Genomic DNA, 27,493 nt, shown 5'->3' with positions numbered 1-27,493 from the left:
GCACGTTTTAAAGACCAAATCCTTTTAGCACGCTGTTGATAGATCAGTTTGTACATTTTTTAGCGTGCGCAGTGAAATAGCTCACGTTTTAATACACGCAAACCTTTGATAGATCCGGCCCAGAGTGTCTAAGGCTTTTCCAAGCTTAATAATAGTGTCCAATTAAGGGCTTTTTCAGTTCAGGTACAAGACAGACACCTACAGTACAGAAGATCCTGCCTACAGCTATCATCATGCCACAAAAGTATTTTTGAATAAATTGAATAGAGCATTACTATGCAAGAAAAATTGGAAAGGAGAAGGAAATAGGGAGGGAGACATTTTTTAAATATTCACTCCTCGAATTATGAAGCTAGAAGAGTCTCAGTATTAACAAGCTCACATATGTCATCCATACATGCACACAAGATCCCCATATGCAGCTCCCAATATCACATGAGGATCAAAACAAGCAGAGCAAAGACAAGATTCACAAAAGTATTTACCTGAATATTTATTCTCTCCATTATTTCAAAAGATTACATATGGAAAATATATAAAAATTGACAGGCCCTTTTCCCAAAATGTCCATTCACAAAACAAAGTGTTGTTTTCATGCAATGAAAAATCTGTTGGACAGACCAATGTTGATTAATTTTGGCACATCCTTCTCAACAAGGTATTGCCAACTGTTTTCCATCTGATTCAAACAAATTCAAACATAAAAACACAATATGCTCTTTCACCTGATATTACAAACATTGTCCCTATTCTGTCCCCTCGAATTGTATTTTGTTTTTTTTACTTAGATATGAAGTTGTGGTTCAAACAATTGCCAAGGAAGGAAGGAAGTTATCCCCTATGTGAGTAATTATTACAGAAGTATTCAGTCATATATTTCTTTAAACATATCTAATGGTTGAGCAATGCAAATCAAATGGACAAAAATATTTAAATGTAATTTTTTTTAGCATAAACTACACATTTAACTTTTAACTCTGTGTGGTGTTTTTTTTTTTTTTTTTGACTGAACCGCTGTTTTAAAATGACTTCACATTTACAGATAAATGTTTGTCTAGGCCTACTAACTTCTCCATGAGGCGGGAGTACTACTTTTTAAAGCAGTGTAGAGTACAGCATAGCCCATTTGAGGACCATCAGCCCCAATACCACTCATTAAGGTTATTGATTGCCCTGTATTCTTTATGCTGTCTTATGTATTTACAAGCCTTGCATGTGTGCTCTACCCAGAAATGGGGTTTTTTGACAACAAAGTGCTTTCTCCATTTAAAGTATGAGAGGTAAAGTTCCTGGTTCTTGTCCAAGAGGAGCAGGTACTCGGCCAGCTCTTTGGGTGATTTGAAATCATCCACATGGATAAAAGCATCTCCTGGAACAAAGTTCTCATAGTTCTGTCTGCTTGTGCCGAGAGCCACTGGCACTGTGCCCAAAGACAGGGGGTTGTACAGTTTTTCAGTGATGTAGTCCTTGTGGGCTGAGTTCTCAAAGGACAAATAGAATTTACAGCTAGATATAGTAGGGTTGTAATCTTTGTTAGAAATGTATTTGCCAAAAGCACTTCCATATGCATCGATATTAATGTGCTTTTGCAATTCTTGATAATATTTCACCCGCTTATAATTTGGATTCCAGTTGCTGACAATCCAACAGACCAGTTTGTTTTTGCTTGGTGGCACAAAGTCCTCCAGAGTTTCTGTTTCCATTAACAATCCAGAAGGTACTGGGATGTCCGAATCCTGGCGGTAACTCATAGTCAGGTTGAACAAGTTGTTAATCTTAGGCAGCTTGCGTGAGTTTGATGGAGACTCCATGTTCATCCAAATCCATCTCTGCAACGGGGGTCGCTGTAATTTTGGCATGTTGGATAAGTCCCCATGAATGTCTCTGTGGTGGAAAACGACCCCATCAGACTGGTTGTAGAACCTTCGGTCGGCTGTAATAAAACAGCTCTCAATGTTAAAGACAGAGCTGCAGATGTCCATTTTCTGGGTGCTTCCAAAGGGCAGGAGCCAAACAAGAACAATGGTAAAGTTTGTGTCATTCTTTTTGGTATCGACGACGTGGTTGGGATTAGCAGAATCTGAGAACTTCACCAGATCATTAAACCAGCTAGTGGAGGGCTTATAATACATCAAAAAGGCAGTCACAAAGCATCCAAGAACAAAAATACTCAATAGAAGGGGTTTTTGGATTTTGTGAAAAGCTCCGGATGACATGGTTTGCTGTGAGTAGGATACAGAAAAGAGGAGAAAAGTACAATTAAAAAGATTTGATTTATGTCAATTTATTGCTAATTATTCCAGGTAACTATTTGAAAGTATTCATTTTTAATGTACCTAATAGAAACAAGATGCTTTAAATGTGTACCCTGCTTGTATAACAATGTAAAATACATGGGGTATAAAATGAAAGAAAAGCTTTCTCAGTCGCCTTGCTTAACATACCTGTTTTCTGTATGCTGGGATCCACACAAAGCCCTTTCCTGAATCAGTGCTATGTGAACTGATCTGTTGGTTTGTACTCAGATATGCCTCTTTTATTTTAAAGTTTAAAAAAAAAGTCTTTGACGATCTGCTGAGGTGTGGTTGATCTTAAATTTGCAGGTCCTGAGTGAGCCCTCACTCCTTCATATGAGAGACGAAAAAAGAAAGAAAAACAGCGTTGATACATTTAGTTTTAAATGGATGAATACATAAAGATAAAGTTAGAATTGAATATATACAGTTATCTTAGGAATACATTTTGAATGCTTGATTGGAATATTTTTTAACTAATCACCGATCTTTAAAATGCCTTACAAGTTGGTTTTGATTTAAATTGACAACATTGTGATTTATTTTACGATTGCAGTACACCATAAGTATTTCAGTTTATCTTATTGAAAAACACTGATAAAAAAAAAAGCTTGCCAATTAGGTATAGTGTGCCATAATATAAATGACAGCATTGAAAGTGGGTTAATTTTAGTACGTTTGAAGAGGTAGATAATATTTCTGTGTGAGACTAGTTTGTTGTCTGTCTGTTTTACAACATTATCTAAACAGGTTCATTTTGTTCCTCCCTGGTATTTAATTATAACCTCTCCTTTATGCAAAGTCATTCAACCCTCACACAAACGCACACACACACACACACACTGCCAAACTGGTTTAACTACACAGGATTGGGGGGTAATATGCTGTAGATTGAAATGAAGTCCTGCATTAGCAGCTGATACTTTCAGAGCTCTATTATTTACACGATTAAAGATTAAAATCGAAAATAACATTAGAATTAACATAGACCTTTGGAAATTTAAAGTCTAACAGAGAAGCACCTCACAATATGATCTATTATATACAATGTTTTCCAGCAGCCCAGTGTTCATATATGTGCTCTTAATTTTCCCTGCCTCGCTGTTACTACTATGTCATATTTTTATCAATATATATATATATAAAATATACTAGCCAGTTTTTGGAAAGTAGAGAGTAGAATGTATAAACATATTTGTTCAAATGTAGTGAGTCAACCTAAAAAGTCCTCAGGAAAATAAATACTCTATTAAAGCACAGATAAAAAATATATATATACTTATGTAGATTATTCAAGTTTCTTTTACTGCTATTACTGAACACCTCTGTCTAAAAATGAGTTTATTTGGTTAAGACTTAGTACTTCTTATCTTTTCACATTGAGATGCAGGTTTTTTGTGCACAGAAAGGCTTTAATCATATTCATAAAGTATCTATCTATCTATCTATCTATCTATCTATCTATCTATCTATCTATCTATCTATCTATCTATCTATCTATCTATCTATCTATCTATCTATCTATCTAGAAATGAAAGAAATGGAACTGTCATGAGAGCTGTACAAAATTAAATTTCTTTCTGTATACACTGTGTATACAATATGACAATAAAGTTTGTCTAAGTAAGTCTAAAGTCTCAGTCCGTCCGTCCATCCGCCTGCCCGCAGGCATATATATGTATGTATGTATGTATGGACAGAGACAGATATTTCTGAAAGTAAATACAGCACGTTGAATAAAATCGTATTTAAACACCTATTCAAAAGAACTGTCCACGCCCAAGACTAAAGGAAAAGAGATGTCAACTGACCAGATGAGAAACACCTGCAGCCAATGTCAAGCAACTTGAAACAGGGAAAATAGAATTAATATTTGTTTAATGATTTTTTTTTTCTCCTTAGTGCGAAAAAGCTTAAAAAGTATATTATAAAAGCCAAAAGTTGTGATTTCCATAAACGTATGTTATTTTTGTTCCTATTCCTAAGAAAAAGGAAACTAAAAGCAGAACCATGATTTGCATATTACAGTTTACCACAGTTAAAGTGGTGTTTAACACACATCAGGTATATGAGGAAAAAGATACTCCCACAGTTTTGCAATTAAAATGCTCAGTCTTTAGAACGGGTAAACTGCATAAACCTGAAAGATGAGATTTTATTGTAATCTCTGCAGTCACGGGGGAAGAGGTGGAATGCTTGATGATCACTGACACTTGGGAAAATGTTTAAAGCCAACAGTGGCTTACCTGCACTTGTTAAATTCTTAATTTCCACGAATTAGCAGTGCACAATGCTTTGCCCATTTACACTGTGTGATCTAAATATCTGTAGGAAGTCATGTGACATCAGTTTTTGTGTTCATATTTATATTAAAAACACTGACAATCAGTTTAAGAAGTAAGATTGCTTTTTCCCCCAGTACTTGAAGAACTGGATCTTTCTTTTAAACCTTTACCACTTATAAGCAAGTGATCATGATTACCTACTCCCTTATAGTCTTACGTGTTAAATCGCTCTCCAGTTGCAGAGGGAACCAGAAGACGTAGAGTTTTAAATATGTGAAAATTTGTTATGTTTTATGATTCGTGCTTGATTTTTTTTATAGTTTTATGTCTTACACAGTCCCAAAATCTAAGAGAACATTTCTATCTTTCACAGAAAGGTATCAGTAAATTGAAATGCGTCAAGGTGTGCACAAACCCATCTTTGAACCCACAGCCATTCAAATATACAAGTAGATGGGCTGTAAAGCAGGTAAGGCAAGGAAGAGGGTAATTAAGAGTGTTTTACTGGAATGAAAGTAACACAATGTATTTCCTGCTAGAACCTGCCAGCTAGTGCCAACATGCCCCTACTCTCAACCCTTATCCTTATCTCAATGTCTAAGCATCTAAACATTTGGAGTTAAGTAAAGGTACTTTATGCAAACATAATAAAATAAATCCAACTTTGGCTGTCAAAATATGAACATACCACCAAACTCCTGCATCTACATGTAAAGAAAATGTTGTAAGTTATAGTGTCTATAGTGTCTAAATTGTACAATCAAGAACGAAGAAATAGAAAACTGTCCCTACACTCCAGTGACCACCTGCACTCCAAAGCCCTACTTGAGTGGTTGTATGATAAAGAGACAGAGGGAGGTGTCCTGGGATGTAAAGGAAAGGACAGAGGGCAGTCATCTACCAAGGAGCCAGCTTCCCATCTGAAACCTATGGGCCTTCCTGTTCACTTAGCGCTATCATGGGAGGGTGACACCTGCACATCCAATCACAGGCGAATGGCAGCAGCATAATGTGGCCCTAAAACCAAACTGGGAACTATCTAAATTCCACCAAGACTGCCCAAACTATCAAACCCTAATCCCTGATATTCAATTTGCTGACCAAAGAAGGTTCTGAAGCCTAACTTATAAAAAAACAAGTGGCAGGAAGAGCATGGCCCTACCCTAACAAAAACAACTGACCAGCTGGCCCTGCAACAAGAAAGTGCTGAAACACCTCTAGTGCAGAACCCACAGAGAACATGGCACCATATTTCAAGCTTGAATCGATAGAAAACTCTGGGTTGATCCATTCTGTGATCTAACCTCAGTTATTAAAAAGATAATGTTACTGGTCTAATTAGGCAATTTGTAGGACCTGAATAGTTGCATTGCAAGAAGAGTGGTTTTCATTTAAAAAATCTCAGATGGATAAGAGAAACACTTTTTTTTCTTATTTTATTATGAAACTCTTGTATGATCTGTTGTATCATATAAAAATTAGCCTCTAGAGATATTGATTTAATACCATGGTACCATTTACTGTGATTTTAGCTGATAGTTATCAAATGCCAAGTCTGTTATTATAATTCAAGATGATTAATATTTGCTATTTGGAAAAAAAAGCGCAATTCAGTATTATATTTAACTTTTGCGGTGAAGTTGGTAAATGGTTATCAATTATGGATCCAAATATTGCCAAATATTGAATCATATTCATAATTAAGTGCTGGTAGCTCAACAATCACAATTCTATAGTTTACTTTAAATATTATTTTTTTGTGCCTAATGTTGACTAAAAATTTATTATTACTAATTTTACTTATAAAATAATAATATCAAACACTTGGCCTTGTCTTTCTTTTCTTAACTCTGTCTTTTCCTAAAACGATACGATTTAAGGAGCCACTGCTTCAACTATATCTGCTCCAGCTTTTATTTCTAAAAACAAAACGTATCTGTTTAGCATTGTTTTATTTCTTTATGAAGCCACAAAAGGGACTACTGCTGCCATTAACCATCCGTGTGAAGCTTAAGCAAAAGTTCAATCAAAAGATTCTTATCAGTTTCACTTGCACCACCTTTGATGTTGATTTTCTGTAAAAGAACCATATACTTCATTTATCAAAGTGTGTTCAGTTATCCATATCTTTATTCAATTCAGTATTCAATTATATACAACTGGAACACAACAGGCAAAATATAAAAAAGTACAATAAAAAAACAAAACAAAACCCTTTTCCTCAAAATGACCTACCGCACTGTATCACAAAATCTTGTTGTTCTGGAAAAACTATTATAAACTATTATGGTTAATTTTGGCACATCTTTCTCAAGACATTAAATGCCATTTCATAAAAATCAACTTGGATATAAAAATAGCTTACCCAAATTCCCCTGGCTCTAGAAACATGTTCTCTATTTTTGCAATGAAGTGTAAGTGTACCTTTTTACTTTGATACAATATGACTTATTTAAAGCACCACCCAAAAGGTTACAATAGACTGCAAATATAGTTCTTCCACTGTCATAAAAAGAGACATAAAACATTTATATATATATATATGTATATGACACATAATTTTCTTCATTAATGCAGCAACAAATTAATCACACAGAAAACCCCATTTAACAAATGTTTTTATGAATATGAAGTACAGTCTATTATGTTGAAGTTCCACTTTCCATATATATATATATATATATATATATATATATATATATATATATATATATATATATATATATATATATATATATATATATATATATATATATATATATATATATATATATATATATATATATATAGGAAAAGCAATGGAGAGAAACCCAAAAGAAACTCTAAAGGAAAAAGTTTTAATTTTTTTCTACATTTTTTCTTTCCTTTGTCGACTCCGAATAAAATCCAATTCATAACTTGATCAGGTAGCAACTGTCTTATGACAGGGCTTCCATGGTAACATTGTATGTAATTAATTATTGCAGTGGCTTCAAAATTTCTTCATATTGTTAGACATATTAGAATCAGCAACAGAAATCTCAGTTGTGTTAAACTACCTTCATATTTTACCTTGGACTCTGGCTAGATGATAACGTTTTCAACTGGATTGCTATGTTTTAATATTATTAATATTGTAACATATTGTAATATCACATTTTCAATAGAACATTTGTCCTCAAGAGCAACATATTTTTTGTGTCCTGAGTACCACTTTCTCAAAAGGTAAAGAGTGTTGCAAATTCCATCTAAGGGCCATTAGCCCCAGTACCACTTAATGAGGTCATTTATTACCCTGTATTCTTTATGTTTTCTTATGTATTCACAAGCCTTGCATGCATGTTCTGTCCAAAAAGTGTGTCTTTGGACTTTAAAGTGCTTTCTCCATTTAAAATATGCAAGGTACAGTTCCTGGTTCTTGTCCAGGAGATGCAGGTAATCGGCCAGCTCTTTGGGTGATTTGAAATCATCCACATGGATAAAGGCATCTCCTTGAACAAAGTTCTCATAGTTCTGTCTAGTTGTGCCAAGAACCACTGGCACTGTGCCCAAAGACAGGGGGTTGTACAGTTTTTCAGTGATGTAGTCCTTGTGGACTGAGTTTTCAAAGGACAAATAGAATTTACAGCTAGATATAGTAGGGTGGAAATCTTGCGTGCCGATGTATTTTCCAAAGGCTCGGCCGTATACATCAATCTTAATGTGCTTTTGTAATTCTCTGTAATATTTCACCCTTGCATAATTGGGGTTCCAGTTACTAACAATCCAACAGACTAGTTTGTTTTTGTTTGGTAGTACAAAGTTTTCTTGAGGTTCTACTGGTATAATAGATCCGTAAGGTACTTGGACAGTAGAATCTTGGTGGTAATTGACAGTCAGGTTGAACAAGTTGTTAATTCCAGGGAGCTTGGGTGAGTTCGTTGGGGACTCCATGTTCATCCAAATCCATCTCTGAAACAGTGGCCGTGGTGACTTTGGCAAGTTGGACAGGTCCCTATGAATGTCTCTGTGGTGGAAAAAGACTCCATGTGATTTGTTGTAGAGCTTTTTGTCTGCTGTAATGAAACAGCCCTCAATGTTAAAGGCAGAGCTACAGATATCCATTTTCTGGTTGCTTCCAAAGGGCAGGAGCCAGACAAGAATGACTGTCTTGTTTTTCTCCTTTTTTTCCGGAGAAATTTGAGAGATGAGATTTTTGGAATTGGATGACTCATTCTTTTTGGTAAAGACATCATGGCTGTTGGTTACAGAATCTGAGAATTTTAACAGATGATTTAACCAGCCAGTGGAGGGCTTATAATACATTAAAAAGCCAATCACAAAGCATCCAACAATAAAAGTAGTGAACAAAAGGGGTTTGAGGATTTTGTGAAAGGTTCCAGATGACATGGTCTGTTCTGAGTAGGATACAGAAAAGAGGGAAAAGCAAAATCAAAAATATTTTACTTCATACTCAGTCAGCTAATTGATGATTACTATAGACACCTATCTAAAATATCTATTTTCAATGTAACTAATGAAACCAAGCTGTCCTAAATGTGCATCCATCTTGCATAGCAATGTAAAAACTTTCGATATAATATGAAAATAGCTTTTTTTAGTGACTGCTTAACATGCCTGTTAGCTGTATGCTGAGATCCACTAAGCCCTTTAAGAATCAGTGAACCCTGTGAAGTATTTGCTAGAGGAGAGCTGGGAGTTTTCAAAGGGTCACTCACTCTTCTCTAAAGAGTGTGGGCTGAGTCATCAGAGTTGCGGTATACTGAGAGTGGTTTGGTCCTATGGATTCTTAAAGACTTTCTTAAACAGAGGAGCAAGGGAAACCCAGTAGATCTTACCGAAAAAATTATAAATTAGTGTTATGATGCCGTCAGAGGTGTCTGCAGTGAGTGTGGCGTTGGATTCACATAGAATTCTTATACAGACCACGTAGGGAAGGGCGGGGAAGCGGCCAGCGGGGAGGGCATTCACTGCCTCACTCTTATCTCGTGCTATTAGGTAGAGCTGAGGTGTTGCCAAACAGCAACACCATATGGAGTGAGCAGAGCGGTGATCACTAAACTTGAACGAGCTTAACTTTTGTGTTATATTGCAACACGGCAGCCAATCAGGGACTGATTGAAGGCAAATGTTTTTTTCACATAAAAGGGAATACAGACATAAATAATGTTGATAAAGGAGCAAATTAGGAATGCTCTCAAGAGGGTGTTATGTAGCTTTAAAAAAAGACATTTTAATTTAGTCCTAGAAGGACTATTCATCATCCTCCCTTGTCTCCAGCACAGACCCCGGTCTGTCACTGCCCTCTGCCCAGCATTTATGCCTTCTGCAGGGTTAAATTTACAAGGTAGTCCCTCCAAATCAGACTGAATCACAGCTGCATCTGGATGAACCAAAGTGGCCACTTTTTCTTGCTCTTTTTACATTCACAAACCTGTTCTAACGCACTAACCATTCAGTGTATTTGCTGAGATTTTCTCACGTCATTGGGGTTTCAGCTTTAGGCAGCTGAAGCTCTACCTATTTGATGATGCAGTACAGGGTGTAAACACTGTGTATCTGAAATGCAGAGCAGTGAACTACCTGAGGGGCTCCCGGAACTTGCTTGTGGTGTGAACGCACCATAATACTGGGGTTCTCAGTGTATGGTCGTCTGTTTACCCACAAGGAATTAAGTCAGTGGCAGCACCATCAAGAGAGACATTACCATGAAGTTCAGAGATGTATTACAGGGGGAGACATTAGTTGGGGAAAAAGCAGGTTTCAAAAAGTTCTTCTTATAAGAATAAGGCTTGGACGTTGCTGTCTGACCGCTGATCTGTGTTTGATTGGGAAAAGGACTGATGAACTCTGGTCATGCTGCTTTTTAGAAGCAGATTAACTGTTCTATAGGGAACAGAGTTGTTGTTTGAATGAGAAGTGTTTAAATACTCATTAACAGCAAGATGCAAATGAATTATTGAAAAATTATAAATAGTGATTTCCAGATTTTCTTAATTTGATTATGTCCCTTACAGTGGACATGCACCTAAGATGAAAATGTCCGACCCCTCCATGATTTGTAAGAAGAAGAACTTGTAAAATTACCTGGTTGTTCAAATATTTGTTTCCCTCACTGTAAATATTTTAAGAACACCCTTGCAATTCACACCCAAGACTAAAGGAAATGAGATGGTTGACCTACCTGATGGGAAACTCCTTCCACTGATTATTTGTCAAGCAATTTGAAACTGAAAAACAAAATAATTACAGGTTTGTATTTTTTTTCTTACTATTGAAGAGTTTATTAAATCTAATATAATGGCCAAATGTTAGGTTTTTTCCATATTTATATCGTATAGATTTGGATATCATAGATTGATATTTTATGTAAAAAGAAAAAAAAAACACATGTGCAAAGTTAAGTTAAAATTCAGCTTGTGCAGTGTGTAGTTCAGCAGTGTATGATCAAACAAGACACACTACACAGTTTTACAGATATGCGTTGCACATATTGGTTTTGATCTTTGAGATATATAAAAAACGGTTGAACTAAATAAACCTGAAAGACCGGTTTAGCTAAGCCTCTTCCAGCAGGTAAGAATGGATACCAAAAAAATTAGAACATACTTTTTTTTCTATTAACCTTTCTATAATGGACATATGCATTAGCTTAAGAAACATAAGGGTTTTTGTTAGAGAACTTGAACAACTAGATTTTTATTTTTGATCTTGCATCAAGTAAAGTAAAGTCAAGTAAATGCAGCTCAACATTATAACTTACAGTAACTGTAGTCTGACACAGTCTATAACTATTAAGCTGTACTGGGAACCAGAAAAGGTTGTTTCTTCAGGAATATCTCTTTCATGATTATTTATCTCATATATTGTACCAGAAACACAATTAACTTTTTCTCATATATATAAAATCACAAAATTTAAAGAATTAAATATCCACAGATACTTCATGGTCCAAACACATGCATGTTTGGTTGACTGGTCTCCCTGAACTTGTGTGTGTGTAAGAATTGCAACCTACTTGTATTTGGATGTTGTCCAGTGAAACCCAAACACATAAATCCTGCCTGAACTAGGGGTTAAAAAAGTTGATAAATCAATAGCAGATGTTTGATAGGAATTGCATGCAGAACAGAATGTGAGGGGTGCAAATGTTTAGCTTAAGTGTTAATAGGTCTTATTATTAAAGAACTCCCAAGAATCTTCCATTTTCTGCCCATTTATGTAGAATTCATGAAGTAATAAATGGCAGTAATACATTCTGAGTTCTACCAGGATACCTAATCTAGCAGGTTATAACAGGCTATTACACTACAGGTGAGAGGGTAATTCCAGCAACATCTGTAATGATGTTTACATTTCTCAGAAATGACCTAATGTCAACTGCACAGTCCTGCTGTGTTTTACTTTAAGAAAGAAGAGGTTTGCAGGGGACAGAGCCCATAAAGTGACAAAATTATAAAGTTAGTAAACTTTATCATTTTAAATGGCACAAAAGAAAGAAAAAACTGCATCTCAGGTTGCTTCTGGGGTAATTGTCTGTATTCTGCATCTACTAGTGTAGGGGTTTGTTTTCAGAAAGTTCTATCCCATTCAATGAATTAAAATAGCTCTAGGTTGTTCCGTTACTGTGAGATTCTTTTTCATACAGTTAATCTGGTTATGTATTCCTTTTTTGGGGGCAAGAAATTGTATCCAACATTTTAACCCCAACCAAAATCCTTCAGGTCTCTTAAACCATTACTGATTTTTTTTGACTTTCTAAATGTGCTGTCCTAAGGAATCTATTTTTGTTTAAGATCTTATTTCTTAACTTACGCAAATCATGTTGATTTGTGTTCAATCTAAATGTTGTATGTAAAGATATTATTCTACTTTCACATTTAGTGTCCCATTGAACAAGCTCCACCTTTCAATACTACAGGAAGACAAGAGGACATTAAAGCCACGTCAGGTCTTGTGATCATTCCCTTAAAACTGTTGCACATTGATCCAAACCACATATATTAACATTGTTTTTTAACCCCAGTTAAACAAATCCAGTACTTATAAGGATATTTTGAGGATGTTCTAATGTTTTCCACTAGCCTGGGTGCCAGTCCGAACTTAGTCCCGCCCACAAGGTTTGAGTTCGGGGAAGTTCGGTCTGGCTCTGCTCCATAGTAGCGCAAGTATTAAAGCCCACTGTCAGGCGATCCAATCAAATTGTCAGGGCGGGCTTTATACGATGATGGACAGATGATCAAGAGTAACGTTATCAACCACGTGACCAATGCGCGCTTGGGTGACAACAATAATGGCTGCCGCTGGAGAGTTTGGGTGAGTAGATTCTGCTATTAGGTCTATTCTAGAAGATATCGACAGCAAATTAATTTTAAAAGAGGAACAGAGAAACGCGATCAAGTCTCATCTTCTTATTCTAGGCGTGAAACTGCACGCTTTGATTTTTGTGGACAACAACTATGCCTCGCTTAAGATACGTCACGCAGTCCGTTGCTCTTATTGGTTGTAGGTCTATCCAATTGAGTGCAGAGGCATTTTTTTTCCTGGTTCGTTCAAAACACGCCCCATAATCACAGCTCTATGGAGCAGTATCGGACTCATATTCTGACTAGAATTGAGTCGGACTACGTCAGGCTAGTTTTCCACTGTGACAACCGTAGAAAAGATTGCAACATTTATAAGCAATCAATGTTTGCAGCAATTTAGATCCTTAGCCTTAAGTCTACTGACACTCAAGACACCTAGCTTCCTTCCAAATGTTTTTTTGAGTTGTCAAGCAATTTATGAAACATTTTCAAAAGTGTTTAAACATATTTAGGCAAATTACTTGGTAATTTCCTACTACAATCTGTTTTAACATTCTGCAAAACAAAACTGGAATCAGATTTCCCAATAGGAGTCTCACTTTAGAGATGTATGAGTACTTCAAATTTAGATAAAACATTTTCAATGTTTAGTTTTATCTGGTACAGCAGCAGACAAATTATTAAAAAGTTGGTAGTGTGGCGGAGAATGAGGCATGAATAATGTCAACTGTTACTGCTCCAAATAGATTTTGCTTTTGTATCTGTAGTTCAGCCACAACGAAATGATGACATCAAATACACAGTGTTGGCAACAGCTGAAGGTGAAATGTAGCAAAAGAACACTGGTAAACTTAATATGGAAAGAGACCACCAACAGCCCAATGACTGGGTTACAAATCTTTATAGTACCAAGTGTTTGCTGACACCTTCATTTGTTAACAAGCACTGTGCCCAATTTTCTTGAGTTCCTTGTCCAGCATTTTATAGATCTCTATCTGCTCGTATGTTCAGAAGGCCTGACTGAGACACACTGGAGTCATGGACCGCTACTGATTCTGCAGCCTTATTTCACAAAAACTTATATTACTGCATTGTCTATATTCTAGCTGGGACATTGCTACGATTTGGAGTCTGTCTCACTTGCTTCCTAAACAGGAAACACATGGCCCATAATGACGGAACACACGGCCATGTTTTACTTGCCCCCCTTGCCAGGATAAGCATAATCTTTGTATTTTAAGTTTGTCAATGATTACGTAAGGTTCCCATCCGGAAGAAAACCTCCTGATCTGAATAGCTACTGTAACACACTAGGTGTAATCATGGCCGAGATCATAGTATGTCTGCTGACTGCCCTGACCCATCCTAACACAAGGTATCTAAACTTTATGAACCTTTATTAGTTTTTCCAAAAAAGTAAGATTGGCTATTCATCAAATAATCGTATAAGATGCATTGCTGCAGGAAGTGGGGCAAGCACTCCCTACTGGTGCATGTTTTTAAAAGATTTATTAAAATACTTTGCACTATGGAAGCCAAAAGCAGTCATGTCCCTCCGATACTTTTTTGAAGGTGGTTTTCTCGAGAAAAGGAGATAATTTTTTTTTTCATTATTATTATTATTCTATTATTATTAATAATTATTATTATTATCATAATTATTATTCTTATCCTCAGGGAACACAGAGTACATGTCAGATTAAATAATACTACTTCAGCGATAGTTTCAAGGTGTTACTTTATTGTATGTCTCGTTCCATGTCTGTTGGTTGTGCTGTTCTATACATCTCTTTGCAGGTGATGAATCAGACTGAAAATGTTTATCATTATCTCCCTTCTATCTCCTCTTTCTTTCATCTTTCAACTTTTTTTCCTGTTTTTACTCTTCTGTTCTACTTACAAAGCAGTGTCCATATAATCTGTAAAACTCCCTGCATAATTATAATAAAGCAATTTATATGCATGAAACAAGCGGAACACTATGGCAATAGCCCTACTGCTCCACTTGTGAAAGTAAAATCTGTTGGGCTCTTTTTGGCATCAAGACAATTATACTTATTGCTATATTGCCAGACAGGACACTGGAAAAAAAAGAAAAAAAAGAAAAGGAGATAATTTTTTCTTTATCTAAGCAGACACACAGCCACAGCAGCAGGAGAGGATTATAAATGCAAATAATGGCAGCCTATGTGTAATCCTGTACATAATCCTGTGGTTAACTTTTGGGTAAGCACACAATGTTTTTGCTTTGATGATTTGCTTCCACTTCTGACTCAAAGGCAATTAGACCTGGGCCTCCGGGAAAAGTCTGTTGTCAGGAACAAGTAGGAAATTTGGCACAGAAATGCATTTCGGATTTTTTGGGAAAACCACAACCAGTAAAGAAGAACACTAGTACCGCAACAATGACATTGCAGAGACCCAGAGTGAGGAGACTGTCAGCCTGCTTCTGATGGCAATTGCACCAGCAGGGCCAGCCCCAGATTCAAATTTCCTTCATAGTGTTGTGTTAATGAAATGCTTTCACATTCTGTGAAACCAGCTATATATTTATTTCTCTTTATTGTATTTGAATAGGTCTGCAGGCTCATAGGAGATTTTTTATCCAAATAAAAAAAACAAAAATTTTCGCAGCACCCCCTGTTGGAAATTACTTCTAACAGCCCAGATAAGACGTGGTAGGCAAAGTTGGGGCTTTCCGACGAACGGCAGTCGTGAATCGGTAAAACAAGCTAGCTGGCAAATTATAGGAATCCCACCCTCCAACAAGAAAACTTTTTAAAGAAATTTTGTATTACATCTCTGCAGTAGCCTATATAGCTTGCTGTATTATTATGGCACCCAAGGTGTCATAAAGCCCTACACCATTTGCTTAAACAGACAGCAGTCACATGACTGCAAAAGGTCTGTACCCTTTTCTTTTCTTTATTTCCTTGTACAGCTTGTACTGACTCTCAAAATATGTAAACTGAGTCAAACATGTTATATCTAACTCACAAATATTTGGGTAAATGTCCTTTGGTAAGGTGAAGAAAAAAAGCACACTTACTAAAGCCCTTTTGCTGTTGTAAGACAGTTTTCAGGATATTTAAACCCTTTTATTATCAAAGATGGTAAATGTGTTAAGCACCCTCTCATGAGCATATGATGTGATCCAATCTAAGATACCATGCATCTACACAGGGTTAAACAAGGTTAGTTAGGTTAGGCACTGCTTACATCATTATTGATCTTACTTAATTTCCTTCATCCATTTATTTTAATATTTTATTGTATAGAACTGTCTAGGAAGGCTGCTATTTTAGATATACCTTCTAAAATATGCGTTTCATTTATTAACCATGTGCCTACCACAACTTTTGTGAAACACTTTTGTATAAAGTAGGGCATTAATTCATAAAAAAGTTTATTTTAATTATGGAAATCAAAGGTTTTTGCCCAACTACTATAAACTGCATGGCAGCATTCTATATCCAGCAGTTGTAGTATCCAGGCCAGAATTGTCAGTCTGGTAAGAATGTGGTTGTTATTCAACATTGTAAAGCTTAATTTTTTTTTTTTGCAACATAAAACTGACTAAAACATTCACATATCGTAATGACTAAAATGCGACTAAAACTAATAATAGTTTTCGACCAGAAGACAAACACTAAGACTTAATCTAAGATGGCTGTCAAAGACAATACTGAGAGGCTTTGAAAAAGTTGTAAATTGTTGTCTTTTCTACTTCCTTGTAGTTTGGTGTTGTAAGCTTGCGGTTTGTCCTGTACGGAACCATCCACAATGGGGAAAAGCTGCACAGAGTATAAATGCTCCAGCCGATGTGACGGGTGGCTCATTTTCCACACAGATTGTGTGTCAAGCATACCTTAACACAACAGGTAGCTTAAAGAAAAACAAGGGAACAAAAAGCCATTTTACAGTAACTCATACAACCATAACAATAAAAAGAAATCTTATCCAAGATTCTATGCGTATACAAGGGATTGAACACACACAGTACCTATACACCTCACTTAACATGATAAAGAACAGTCAAAGATTTTTTTTTATATTTTGTCCTTGTAAACCTGAATGTGTAATTGTGATTACATGTTTCCACCTTGTATGCCAATAATATTTATTTATTTATTTATCCACATATAAAAATGTGTCTGCTTGCAGTGGAAAATAGTATTCAACTATTCACCCCAGTTAAATAAACAGAGATCGTTGGATTTCACTCAGTCGGCACTTTATTTTCTTATCTTTGCAAAGAGAGAACAGTTCATCATACGGCCCTTATGGCACGGTAATCTGCCCTGTTCTGATCTAGATAGTTTTTCTCCCTTACTTATAATGAGAAAAAAGCTGTGAAGGTTGTCAGAGTCAAAAAAAATGACACATACTTTGGTTAAACAATAACCAATGACTGACCTGAATTAACCTTTACCGGCACAATAACAATTCTTGAAAAATAATTTGGCTTGTTATGGGATAAGTTGGTATTCATTGTATACAAAACACTTCTCACTCAGACATTTTGTGGCCCTGCAGGTGAAACAGATGGACTGAAAATATTTTTCAATGGATAAATAACATAACTAAATATATGAAACAACAGAAATCTAAATTTTCTGAACAAATTCTATTTTTATAAGTGTATTGTGTAAAAAAAAAAATTTTTTTAACAGCAGATACAATTCTTTTTCTAAGGTGTTATAGAGATGCAAAGCAAAAATCGACACAATAAAACTCCACAGAAAGCATTCTATATGGAATTTGACATATCTCTGCATATTTAATAAATCATCTGTTGATGCCAAATTTAACAATCGGATTAGAGGAAATAGGGTTTTGACTGATGGGTGTCCTGTAGTCCTGTAAGCAAACTGTATGTGTTGAACGTGGAGACAGCTTCCAGATAGTCAATATTTTCTTTTAGTGAAAAACTAAAAATAATTCTCTACACAATGTTTAAAAATCAGGTTTTCAAACAGAACACCATCCTTCAAAAAATCGTATTCTATTCTTTTGTATTCATTCTATCTATCTCTATTTTCCCATTCTGCAGTATTTATTTGCACGTATAACTTTATGTTCTCTCTGCTTTTTGTTGTCATAGTAGCTTCACCTGGTCTGTTCCTGTTTGATTAAGACTCAATTTGGGAATGTAATATGAGCAGGGCTGCATTAATCATCACATTTGTTTTATAGATATTGGAGTTTGACCTCATTTTCACTGTAGCCTTTTTTGAGATTACATCCTTCATGAACAACACCTGTCACCCCCCTGCACCAGGAGCATATATATATATATATATATATATATATATATATATATATATATATATATATATATATATATATATATATATATATATATATATATATATATATATATATATATATATATATATATATATATATATATATATATATATATATATATATATATATATATATATATCCCCACAACCTGCACTTTGGGTCCCTGAGCATGACCCTTAACCCCACACTGCTCCCTGGATGCCGCTAAGTGGCAGCCCACTATGGGATAAATACAGAGTTGAATTTTTCCAATGTGAGATCAATAAAGTATATTTTTATTATTATTATTAGACGTCTCTTTTGTGATTCAACACTTGAGCTTGCAGAGCAGAGCTCTGAATGTATTTCAAGAGGAAAGCTCAAACACACTACCTCATGTATGACATCATGGAACAATAAAAAAATCAATTTGACATCATACCAAGAGGAGAATTTTGGTCATGCACAGAGTTGTGATTCAGCACAGAAAACAAGCATTACACCATTGTATAGATGATGACTGAATAAATCGTAAATTGACTGCATTTACTGTATAATGCTTTTATAGCAGTATTGCCTAATCAAAACATTTTTATACTAAAATTATTTTTCATCCTTTCACGCATATAATACATAACCTCACCAGAAGACAACTTTCTGTTAGGTGCCATATTGGTTCTCATTTATCCATTTCACTCTGACCGAAAAAGCTGTTTAAACCCTGGAAAACAATCAGCTTTTAGTGGCAGTGGGAATAGCTCAATGATGCGTGTTTACCAAGGTCAAAAGAACTGCGTTAAAATTGCCTCGACTCTGACCAGCATGCTTTGGGAACACCAGACCAACTAATTACGTGACACCATTGAACGCAACAAACGGACGTCAACACACCGCGCCAGTCGTGTCTGATCTAACAAGCTGAAACAGCTCTGTTTACATCCGAAAAACACGGTGCAGCTCTGATAAGAGAGATTCGAACAGATAATAGAGGTAAGAAATAATGCAAACTTATTATGCTCTGGCTTCCTTTAATGTTGCTCTCCATTGTTTACTTTCCTGATTTTTGTTGCACTGGCGACACTAATAACACTAACCCTTTGTGATGCGTCATTAGACAGGCAGCTGTGGCGAGGCAGAGGCCACGCAGCTTGCCATCTAGGAGTTAGACCATGCTTTTTTTGCCAATGGGAAGGAAGCCGAAGGACGATTGTTAGCGGGTCGACAGATGTTTGAAAAACATGTGTTAACCGAGTATTTTCAGTAGGAAAGAGGTTTAATGAGACTTTCATGTTAAATAACTAAACAAAACCTGTATGACTGTTGTATACTTAAACCAACAATTTTTGCAAAACTTTAGCTAGCCTGTGTCTAACAAAGAAATATACATACTTTTTTAGACTAAATTCTTAGACACCTTGTATGGTTTTTTTTTTATTTATTTATTTTTATTCCCCAATCTTTATGTTTTGCTATAATCTCACTCTTGCTGAGCAAGTTCAGATAATTTTTCCTGTTTTTCATTATCTCAAATGTCAACAGTTTTGCAAGAACATTTGGAAATACATTTCTGGATAACATTAAATAAAAAATTTTACATAAGTAATTACTTTTAAGGGAAAGAAAAACTTAAAATTCTGTTATTATTATCTAGTATTTTTTGTAGTCCTGCAATAATCCTTCTAATTATAATGCTCTTGATACAACAATTAACGTACTTTAAATAACAATTATTGATGAGGGTAGTTGTTTTTAAAATATTTTCACATTCTGAAAACCTTTTAAGTCCATTTATGTGGTGTGCTACTGCAAGATCAGTACTGGCATTCGAGTTTCAGCAGTGTCAAAGTAGGCAAATGCAGGTGATTTGTCTTGTCAAACATTCGAGCATCCTGATTTGGTATTTAAAGTGGAACTTGAGCTTCCAATAGGAAACCAGTTGATTAAGCTTTAGCAGATGACATGTCCCTATTGTTGAGTCGGAAAGAAGAGGTAGGTTCACATCCGTGTTTTTTTTTTTCCTAAGGTGGATCAGTGACTGAAGAGGAATCAAACTGCAAAAGTATAAGTCTGAGCCTTTAGGTATATCAGGCATACTATTGGGATAATTTTGCAACTACTGCAACAAAGTTAAATTAGTATGTTTCCAATTATCTTTTATCACCTTCATGTACCTAACAGTGAGATAGCTTTCCCATGTATAAAGTAGATAACATAGTTTCTACTGGACCCACACTTGGATATGCCGCTCCACTCCCTTCTTGTTAAAAGTCACAACAGTTTATAATTTTTTTTTGTTAATTTAAATGTTTGTTATTTCAAGGTTCGGTAGGGACATTACTTTCATATCCAGATACATAACACCTGAATTAAATTGTGTGTTGTTTTTTTTTTTGCAGAAATTTAAATGTGTTCATTTACTGTTGAATTCATTTACTCAACTTATTCCTTCCTGGTATTTACGGAACAAAATTACAATGAATAAATTTACTGTCCGACAGGTTTAACTGAACTTACCAAGCAGTAACTCTTAAGAAAGAAGTGTCTGTAATGTTTAATGGATAAAAGTTTGGTATTTGATCTGAACAAGTGAAAACTGAACGCATTTTTTTCATTCTTTTTACCAAGATGTATAAAAATCGATTAATTTCTATTTATTTTCAATGCAAGCTTTGTTAATGACACAGAAACCTGGTCTATAGTAGGAGTATGAATAAAACTATATAGATAAAAATAAAAACTTACTTCACAACTAATTTTAATTATTAGTTTTTTTTTAACACATTTAGGCAGGGATGCAAGAGCCTCATTTCAGGTGTAAATCTGACTGAGCTAATCTTGTAAGAGATACGGGTTTATAACATGCAGTTCTGTTGGTTTATGACCCTACAAATACAGTGCCTTACAATAGCTACTCTGGCTCTAACACAAAAATTAATAAACATAATGTGCAATACTGCTGAGGTTAAAGCAAAAAAGGCAGAGAGTGAGATTTTTTTTATTTGTTTTAAACCACAATGCACAATAATCGAACTATATATATCATATTTCATAAAAAAAATTTGACTCAAAAGTTATTTCTGTTATATTTCTGCCAGTGGCAGAGCATACACCTGCTTATGATTTCCTTATCAATCTATATGTGATACTAAACCCACACATTAAAGTTAAACAAAAAAACTGTCCTTCGAGTTACTCAGTTGGTAATAAGCCTACTTCGCTCTCTCTCCTGTAAAATACTATGTTAAAGAAACTGTCCATAAATCCTTTGTCCCTAATTATACTTTGTCTACCCTGTCTTTGACAGTTCTGTTCACAAAATGTTGTTATCTCTTAGTTTTTTATTCATCTTCCATTGAACAATAATCCAGTATGCTAAACATTTCAGAGAAACTTTCTAACACTGTCTCTGCCACTTCCGTACCTGCCACCATATCCCCATACCTGCCTCACCCAGAACCGTGTAGCCACTACATATCTCTATGTGGAAGGACTCTATTCAAAAATACGAAGTACAAAAAAACAAGGGAAAAAAAAAACTTTCAATCTAAGGTTTTGGTGTGTTTTAGAACAATTGATTCAGTTCAGTTAGTAAATTAAATAGGGAAAATACAGAGAAGGAAGAAAGTTACAGGTCTGTAATATTTTTGTCTTACCTTCAACAGCAGACAAAGAGGATGGAGACAGCTCCGCGGACAAGCGTAAGATATTGTGAAAATACTCTTTGGTCTTTGGAAAGTTTCACATTACAGACACACCTTTAAGCTTTTTTTTTTTTTTTTTTTATCACTCTCCACGCCCCAGACTAAGGGGTGGACTTACCTGATGTCCCTGTTTGTCAAAACACCTTTAAATGAAGAATCCAAAATGGAGAATATGTTGCATGGCAAGTTCTGAAATTTTAGGGTCATTTTTTCTCTTTACAGATTGTTTATTTCATATATTCTATTACATAAATGGAATAAATGGCACTGTGTTTTAACTTAGACATTTTGCATTATTAGATTTAGTGTTGTAATATAGTAGTCAAATGCAGTTTTATCTTTTATCAACGACATTCCGTTTGGCTCTCAGGTTGAAACAAGTTGATTATGCAGAATCCTACACCTGGCAAGCAGCTTTACCAGGAAGAGGGTGGTTACACTGGGGGAGCAAATAAGTCAACAGAGAAGTCATGGCATGTTTAGTGTAGACCTATGGTGCCTTGGGGACAACATGTCAACACCTGTGAGACTTTTACTAGGTACTAATACATACTGCAATGCTACATAAAACAACATTTGCAGAGTTGTGGGACCTGTCTTCATTTCTGTCTATTTCAACCTCTTAAGTCCCAAGGGCCTCTCCTGAAGTTTGAGCTTAAAATAACATACCCATATATAGTTGAGGTTTTTCCAGAAGTTACATCCATCCATCCATTTTCTAACACGCTTTTCCCGAGTGGGGTCACAAGGGGTGCTGGTGCCTATCTCCAGCAGCCATTGCAGCCAGCAGTTACATATTATATTAAAAATAATTTTGAAATCAAAATAAAGGTGGCCCTTGGGAGATTCCATCAGATGTGCACACATTAGTTTCAAAAAAGTGAATGAGAAAATAGAAAAACTGGAGGATTTTATTCACGCTCCACATTAAAAATTGCCTGTTTGAGTTGCAAAGGAGATTGAAATTCTTTTTTTATTCTGGCTGGTTCCACTGAAAAAAAAAAATTAAAATTTTGTGTTTAAAAAAAAGGCAGATTCCAATGAGACTGTTTTTCTTCTATACCACTCTAGCATTCGGAATCATTTTACAATGTTCGATGTAGAGACACAAGGCTTGTGAAAGTTCCGTTTTGGGTGAAAAGCCTTAATTTTCAGATCGCTGAAAATTTTACAGATCACCCCCCAAACACCTGACATCATTTGTAAGTTGGTTTTTATGCTAAATCTAGTCGATCTGTCATAGTCTTGATTTAGTCCAGAAATAGTTGTTGAAAATTGGGCTGTTTTAGTCAAGGCTGATACTCTCCCACCTTAGTCCAATCATAAACTACAATAGTCTATTATTGGACTAGTGTACACCTGGTTCTGTTACTGGCTGGATGTGCTCTCTTCATCCTCTGATGTGGGAGCTGGCTCAGAGCTTGTTTGCCTGGCTGTGTGTTTCTTGGATGGGCCTTTTACGGTTGCTTTTTCTATCTCTGCTTCAGTCTCCTTCAACCCAAGTCGGCCTCGGCAGATGGCCGCTCACACTGAGCTTGGTTCTGCTTGAAGTTTCTTACTGTTAAAAGGCAGTTTTTCCTCTCCACTGTCGCTATAAGCATGCTTAGTGTGAGGGATATCATCGATGTTGATGCAATCAACTGGTTTTCCTTATACAAAATTTTGAAACAATTGGACTGTATTATCTGGTGAACTGTAAAGTGCCTTGAGATGACGTGTTGTGAATTGGCACTATATAAATAAACTGAATTGAATTGAATAGTTTTCAACTGACTGAAAATTACGGTATTTAATTTTTCAACCAAATGTAGACGCTGTTTGTACGTAAATCATGCCGTCTTTTCAACCCATTTTTGCAAGATGGGCATCTCGAGACCATTCTAGCACTCGCATTGAAGGATTTATTTTATATCATGAATGGTCTGTCAGTAGTATTATCAATATGGATTTCTTTCCATCAGTTCAGAGTATTATGGCGTGCTGCATTTCACTGCCTGAGCATTAGTGGGGCTGTTCTTTGTTGCTTATCACTCCCTGTAGTGCTTTTAAGGGTTGTGGCTGTAATGACCAGAAAACAGGAGGCCCAGAATTCAAACAGATACAAAGAGAGACATTTAAACAGTTTATTGATATATAAAACTGCCGCAGGTCGGGAGGGAGTCACGAGAGTCAGCCACCGGAACTTCTGGAAGGATATTGGACAGATAACAAAGGGAATTTTTTATTTTTTTTATTTAGAATTCTGGTTTACTAACCTTCTCAGAGTTTGGCAACAAACTTTAAAAGTTTTTGAAGAATCTGGTTGGTGTGGATTCCTGAATCTGTCCAGATTGTTTTGGAGAAATCCTTTGTGGACATTTACTCATTGGTCCCATGGAATGCACAGGGTCATATCTGTGACAGCAGAGACAGGCAGAATGATCAAGGAGACAAACCAGAGTTCCGAATCCAAGAGTCAGTCCAGAGTCAGAGCCTGGTGATCTGAGATTGGACGGACAGGCAGGCCTGGAATAAACTCACCGATGCCTCATAATTATCTGACCCCAGTGAACGATCTGAGAGCTGCTTATATAGTCAGGTGAATCTGATGGAGATGGCTTGAAGACAGGGTGAAGCTGTCAGCTGTGTTGAATACTAACTCAACTTAGTGGCAAAAATCATGACAGAGACAGGATTTGCATAGGCTGTTCAAAACATTCAAAACTTCCCCCTTTCTATACATATATCTGCTTTCTAAATCAAACTGTCTGCTTATGCCTCTGTCTCTAATACGCATACTATGTCTCAACTGTATGTTCTGCTCACCTGTACTGTCCCTGTTTTTCTAAAAATGGAGCCAAGGCGGAAGCTCAACTTAAGAAACTCATTGCTCTCCTACATCCACCTGCAACACAGCCAATCAGCTTTGAACCATGCCTCCACGAAAACCAGTCGGCATCCAAAGTTCATCTTAAAAAGCCTCTGATCCGCACTTGACTGCTCCTGTGGACAGGTGACGGATGCGCTATGTGACTTCATTCAGATGACATTGTTTCAACTTACCTCCAGCCCCTCCTCCACCATCGTAGCTAAAGCTTCATCAGAGTGTCATTCCACTTCCCCCCGGACTCTTACTGAGCCTGGTTCTTCCAGAGGTTTCCCCCCAATGGGGAGTTTTTCCTCTCCACTGTCGCTTCATTCTTGCTCATCATGGACAGGGTCTCTCAACCTGTGTTATCCAACTGGACTTCCATCTTTCAGGTCCCTGAGTGAAGCTCTAGTATCAGCTTACGCAGTCCACTGGATCTCCCTATAAAGCTCTGCAGACCGTCTTGCTAACCAGCAGTCTACAGTTTGACCAACTTCATCTATCTCCACTCCACCACCAGTTTCAAGCCTGGGGGGAAACAGCCCTATTCTTCGCTCCTGTTCATGCATATCTATCAAAATTAAACGCTATGTTTCCTGCTGCGGTCTGAGTGCCAAAGACAATCTAATTGTATCAAGAAATTTCTCCTAATTGTCTTTTCTCTTCATGTCAGTTTTTCAGATTGAATGATTGAATTATCCTCTTCTCTTTTAGGCTACGTTTACACCGCAGCCTGAAGTGACCCAAATCTGATTTTTTTTGCCCACATGCGACCTGGATCTGATCTTGACATGGCAGTCTGGACAACACAGATCTGATCTTTTCCAATCCAACCCAGGCCACTTGGCTATGTGGTCCTGAATCCAATACAAATTTGATCTTTTCAAAAACGACCTGTCTCTGAATGGCCAGGTTGCATTCATCCGACCTGAGTGCCATTAGTAACCGACGTAGGTCACTATTCTGCATCTTGTTGCACAGAAGTGGCAAGAAAAACAAAAACCATGGGGTACGATGATGGGGAGAGCAGTATATTTTTTAACCATCTTGAAAAGATTGAGGTTTTAAGGTTTAGAAAGATCGCTAGATGCGCTCCAGCATTACATCCATGTTTACTTCCGTTCCATGTCATTTAGGCATAATTTTATACAACAATACTCACTAATTGTATAGACTGTTTTAGATTCTAACCTACAAAATTCTAACGAAAATTTTAAAGTATAATAGACTCAAGCCATTGTTGGTGTGTGGTTTCTTTTAAATGCACAATCATAGTAAAAAGTAATTACATTTTTAGCTATATGAAGACCAACTTTGTCAGTGTTAAATGATCAGGAACAAAACCAGTTATTCAAGTCTGGCAAAGAAAATACACACATATCAAAAGTGGAGCAAATTACTTCCAAATATTAAATGTTGGCATTTCTTTATCACTGTACTTTTGTACAAAAGAGGGCAGGGCCAGACTGGGAGATTTGTTCAGGCCAGGAGTCAGTCATGTAACAAGGCCACCCTTTGCTACATCACTGACTGACATGACTGATTTCTTAGGTAGTAAAATAAAATAGGGCTGGGATATATTTTGATCTCTGAGCTTTTGTCAACCAAAAAGTAGATTTTTATTATATGTTTGGGTTCACCATCAACTTTGACACACATCCAAACCAAGCAGAGGAACAGACTAGGGTGTAAAGAACAGCCTGTTATTGGCTGTTTTTCACACTGTGCTATCAGAGCTCATCAAAGCAGCTCACGTTTTTTGATGAAAACAAGTTAAAACTAATTAAGTCAGTCTGACTAATTTTTGTTCTGCATTTTGTTCCCCAATTCATCAAGTTGAAATGTGATTATAAGGGAGTTTCTCAGAGCAGCTCCAGTTTTATAAATACAGGTTTATAATATATTTTGTTTTGTATTTTTGGTCCGATTCCTTATATATGTCAATTGATACAATTGACATATATGTATCCTGATGGATCAATACATGAGATGCCAAACATCAGCTCCTGGTAGACAGAACAGTTGTTTAATGGCAAGACACTTGCACAAGTCTCCATCAAATGTGGCATATACCAAGGAGATGCACTGTCCCCACTGCTGTTCTGCATAGCTCTGAACCCCATCAGCCAAATAATCAACAAGACTGGCTACGGATACCGACTCAGGAACGGGGCCACTACCAGTCACCTCCTCTACATGGATGACATTAAGCTGTATGCTAAGAATGAGCAAGACATTGACTCACTGATTCTTACCACCCAGATCTACAGCACAGACATTGGGATTTCATTCGGACTTGAGGCGAGTGGTCGGATGGTGACTAAGAGAAGGAAGGTAGTCCACACAGAGGGGGTCTCACTCCCAAAAGTAACAACTGCTGACATTGAGGACAGCTGCAAGTACCTCGGAATCTCACAAGCAACTGGCAACCTCAAAGAGGTGACAAGGAAAGCGGCTACAGCCAAATACCTCCAACGACTAAGACAGGTTCTAAGAAACATGCTCAATGGCAAAACTAAGTCTCAGGCAATCAATTGCTACACTCTACCAGTAATCAGATACCCTGCAGGAATAAAAAGCTGGCCAAATGATGAGATACAGGCCACAGATGTTAAGACACGAGAGCTCGTAACCATGCACGGAGGGCAACACCCCAGATCCAGCACCTTTAGACTGTATGCTAGCCGTAAGGAAGGAGGCCGAGGACTAGTGGATGAAACATCCAAGACAACAGACAACGTGCTCAGTGAATATCTCAGACAGTGAGGAACAGAAGATGAGCTAAAACTGG

General features: G+C 36.5%; 3 protein-coding genes across 7 annotated transcripts in view; all 3 read right to left on the bottom strand.

Moving 5' to 3' along the window:
• Positions 1–21,895, bottom strand: part of LOC119775123 (4-galactosyl-N-acetylglucosaminide 3-alpha-L-fucosyltransferase 9-like) — a 35,954-nt gene extending 14,059 nt beyond the window's left edge. Inside the window, exons 1-2 of one of the 2 annotated variants that reach the window (XM_038273023.1) lie at positions 21,807–21,895; positions 10,743–10,788 (exon numbers count right to left, since the gene is read on the bottom strand). The gene's annotated coding sequence lies outside the window, so the exon portion shown is untranslated. The remainder of the gene's footprint in view (positions 1–10,742; positions 10,789–21,806) is intronic. The other variant, XM_038273028.1, reaches the window with a different exon arrangement.
• Positions 479–21,875, bottom strand: LOC119775173 (4-galactosyl-N-acetylglucosaminide 3-alpha-L-fucosyltransferase 9-like). Of its 3 annotated transcripts, XM_038273063.1 has the most exons (4): positions 21,807–21,875; positions 10,743–10,788; positions 2,445–2,624; positions 479–2,222 (listed from the first exon to the last, which is right to left on the bottom strand). In XM_038273063.1, the coding sequence occupies exon 4, from the start codon at positions 2,214–2,216 to the stop codon at positions 1,137–1,139; it is 1,080 nt and encodes a 359-aa protein (XP_038128991.1). In that variant the 5' UTR covers positions 2,217–2,222; positions 2,445–2,624; positions 10,743–10,788; positions 21,807–21,875; the 3' UTR covers positions 479–1,136. The 3 variants fall into 3 exon arrangements, with proteins under 3 accessions (XP_038128991.1, XP_038128998.1, XP_038129005.1); XM_038273070.1 differs by lacking the exon at positions 10,743–10,788 and having other exon boundaries at positions 21,807–21,873; XM_038273077.1 differs by lacking the exons at positions 2,445–2,624; positions 10,743–10,788 and having other exon boundaries at positions 21,807–21,868.
• On the bottom strand, positions 7,421–21,874 carry LOC119775109 (4-galactosyl-N-acetylglucosaminide 3-alpha-L-fucosyltransferase 9-like). Of its 2 annotated transcripts, none has more exons than XM_038273005.1 (3): positions 21,807–21,874; positions 10,743–10,788; positions 7,421–8,955 (listed from the first exon to the last, which is right to left on the bottom strand). In XM_038273005.1, the coding sequence occupies exon 3, from the start codon at positions 8,945–8,947 to the stop codon at positions 7,817–7,819; it is 1,131 nt and encodes a 376-aa protein (XP_038128933.1). In that variant the 5' UTR covers positions 8,948–8,955; positions 10,743–10,788; positions 21,807–21,874; the 3' UTR covers positions 7,421–7,816. The 2 variants fall into 2 exon arrangements, with proteins under 2 accessions (XP_038128933.1, XP_038128942.1); XM_038273014.1 differs by having other exon boundaries at positions 7,421–8,950; positions 21,807–21,847.
• Positions 21,896–27,493: the final 5,598 nt, after the last annotated feature.

Source organism: Cyprinodon tularosa, unplaced genomic scaffold, assembly GCF_016077235.1.
Source record: "Cyprinodon tularosa strain WSP-4 unplaced genomic scaffold, ASM1607723v1 ctg120, whole genome shotgun sequence".
Classification (NCBI taxonomy): Eukaryota; Metazoa; Chordata; class Actinopteri; order Cyprinodontiformes; family Cyprinodontidae; genus Cyprinodon; species Cyprinodon tularosa.
The sequence above is the reverse complement of the archived record's forward strand: the minus strand, read 5'-3'. Positions and strand labels throughout refer to the sequence as shown.

Bases quoted from the DNA above. Each gene is read 5' to 3' on its own strand.
- LOC119775173 (XM_038273063.1), bottom strand. From the start codon at position 2,216: ATGTCATCCGGAGCTTTTCACAAAATCCAAAAACCCCTTCTATTGAGT.
- LOC119775109 (XM_038273005.1), bottom strand. From the start codon at position 8,947: ATGTCATCTGGAACCTTTCACAAAATCCTCAAACCCCTTTTGTTCACT.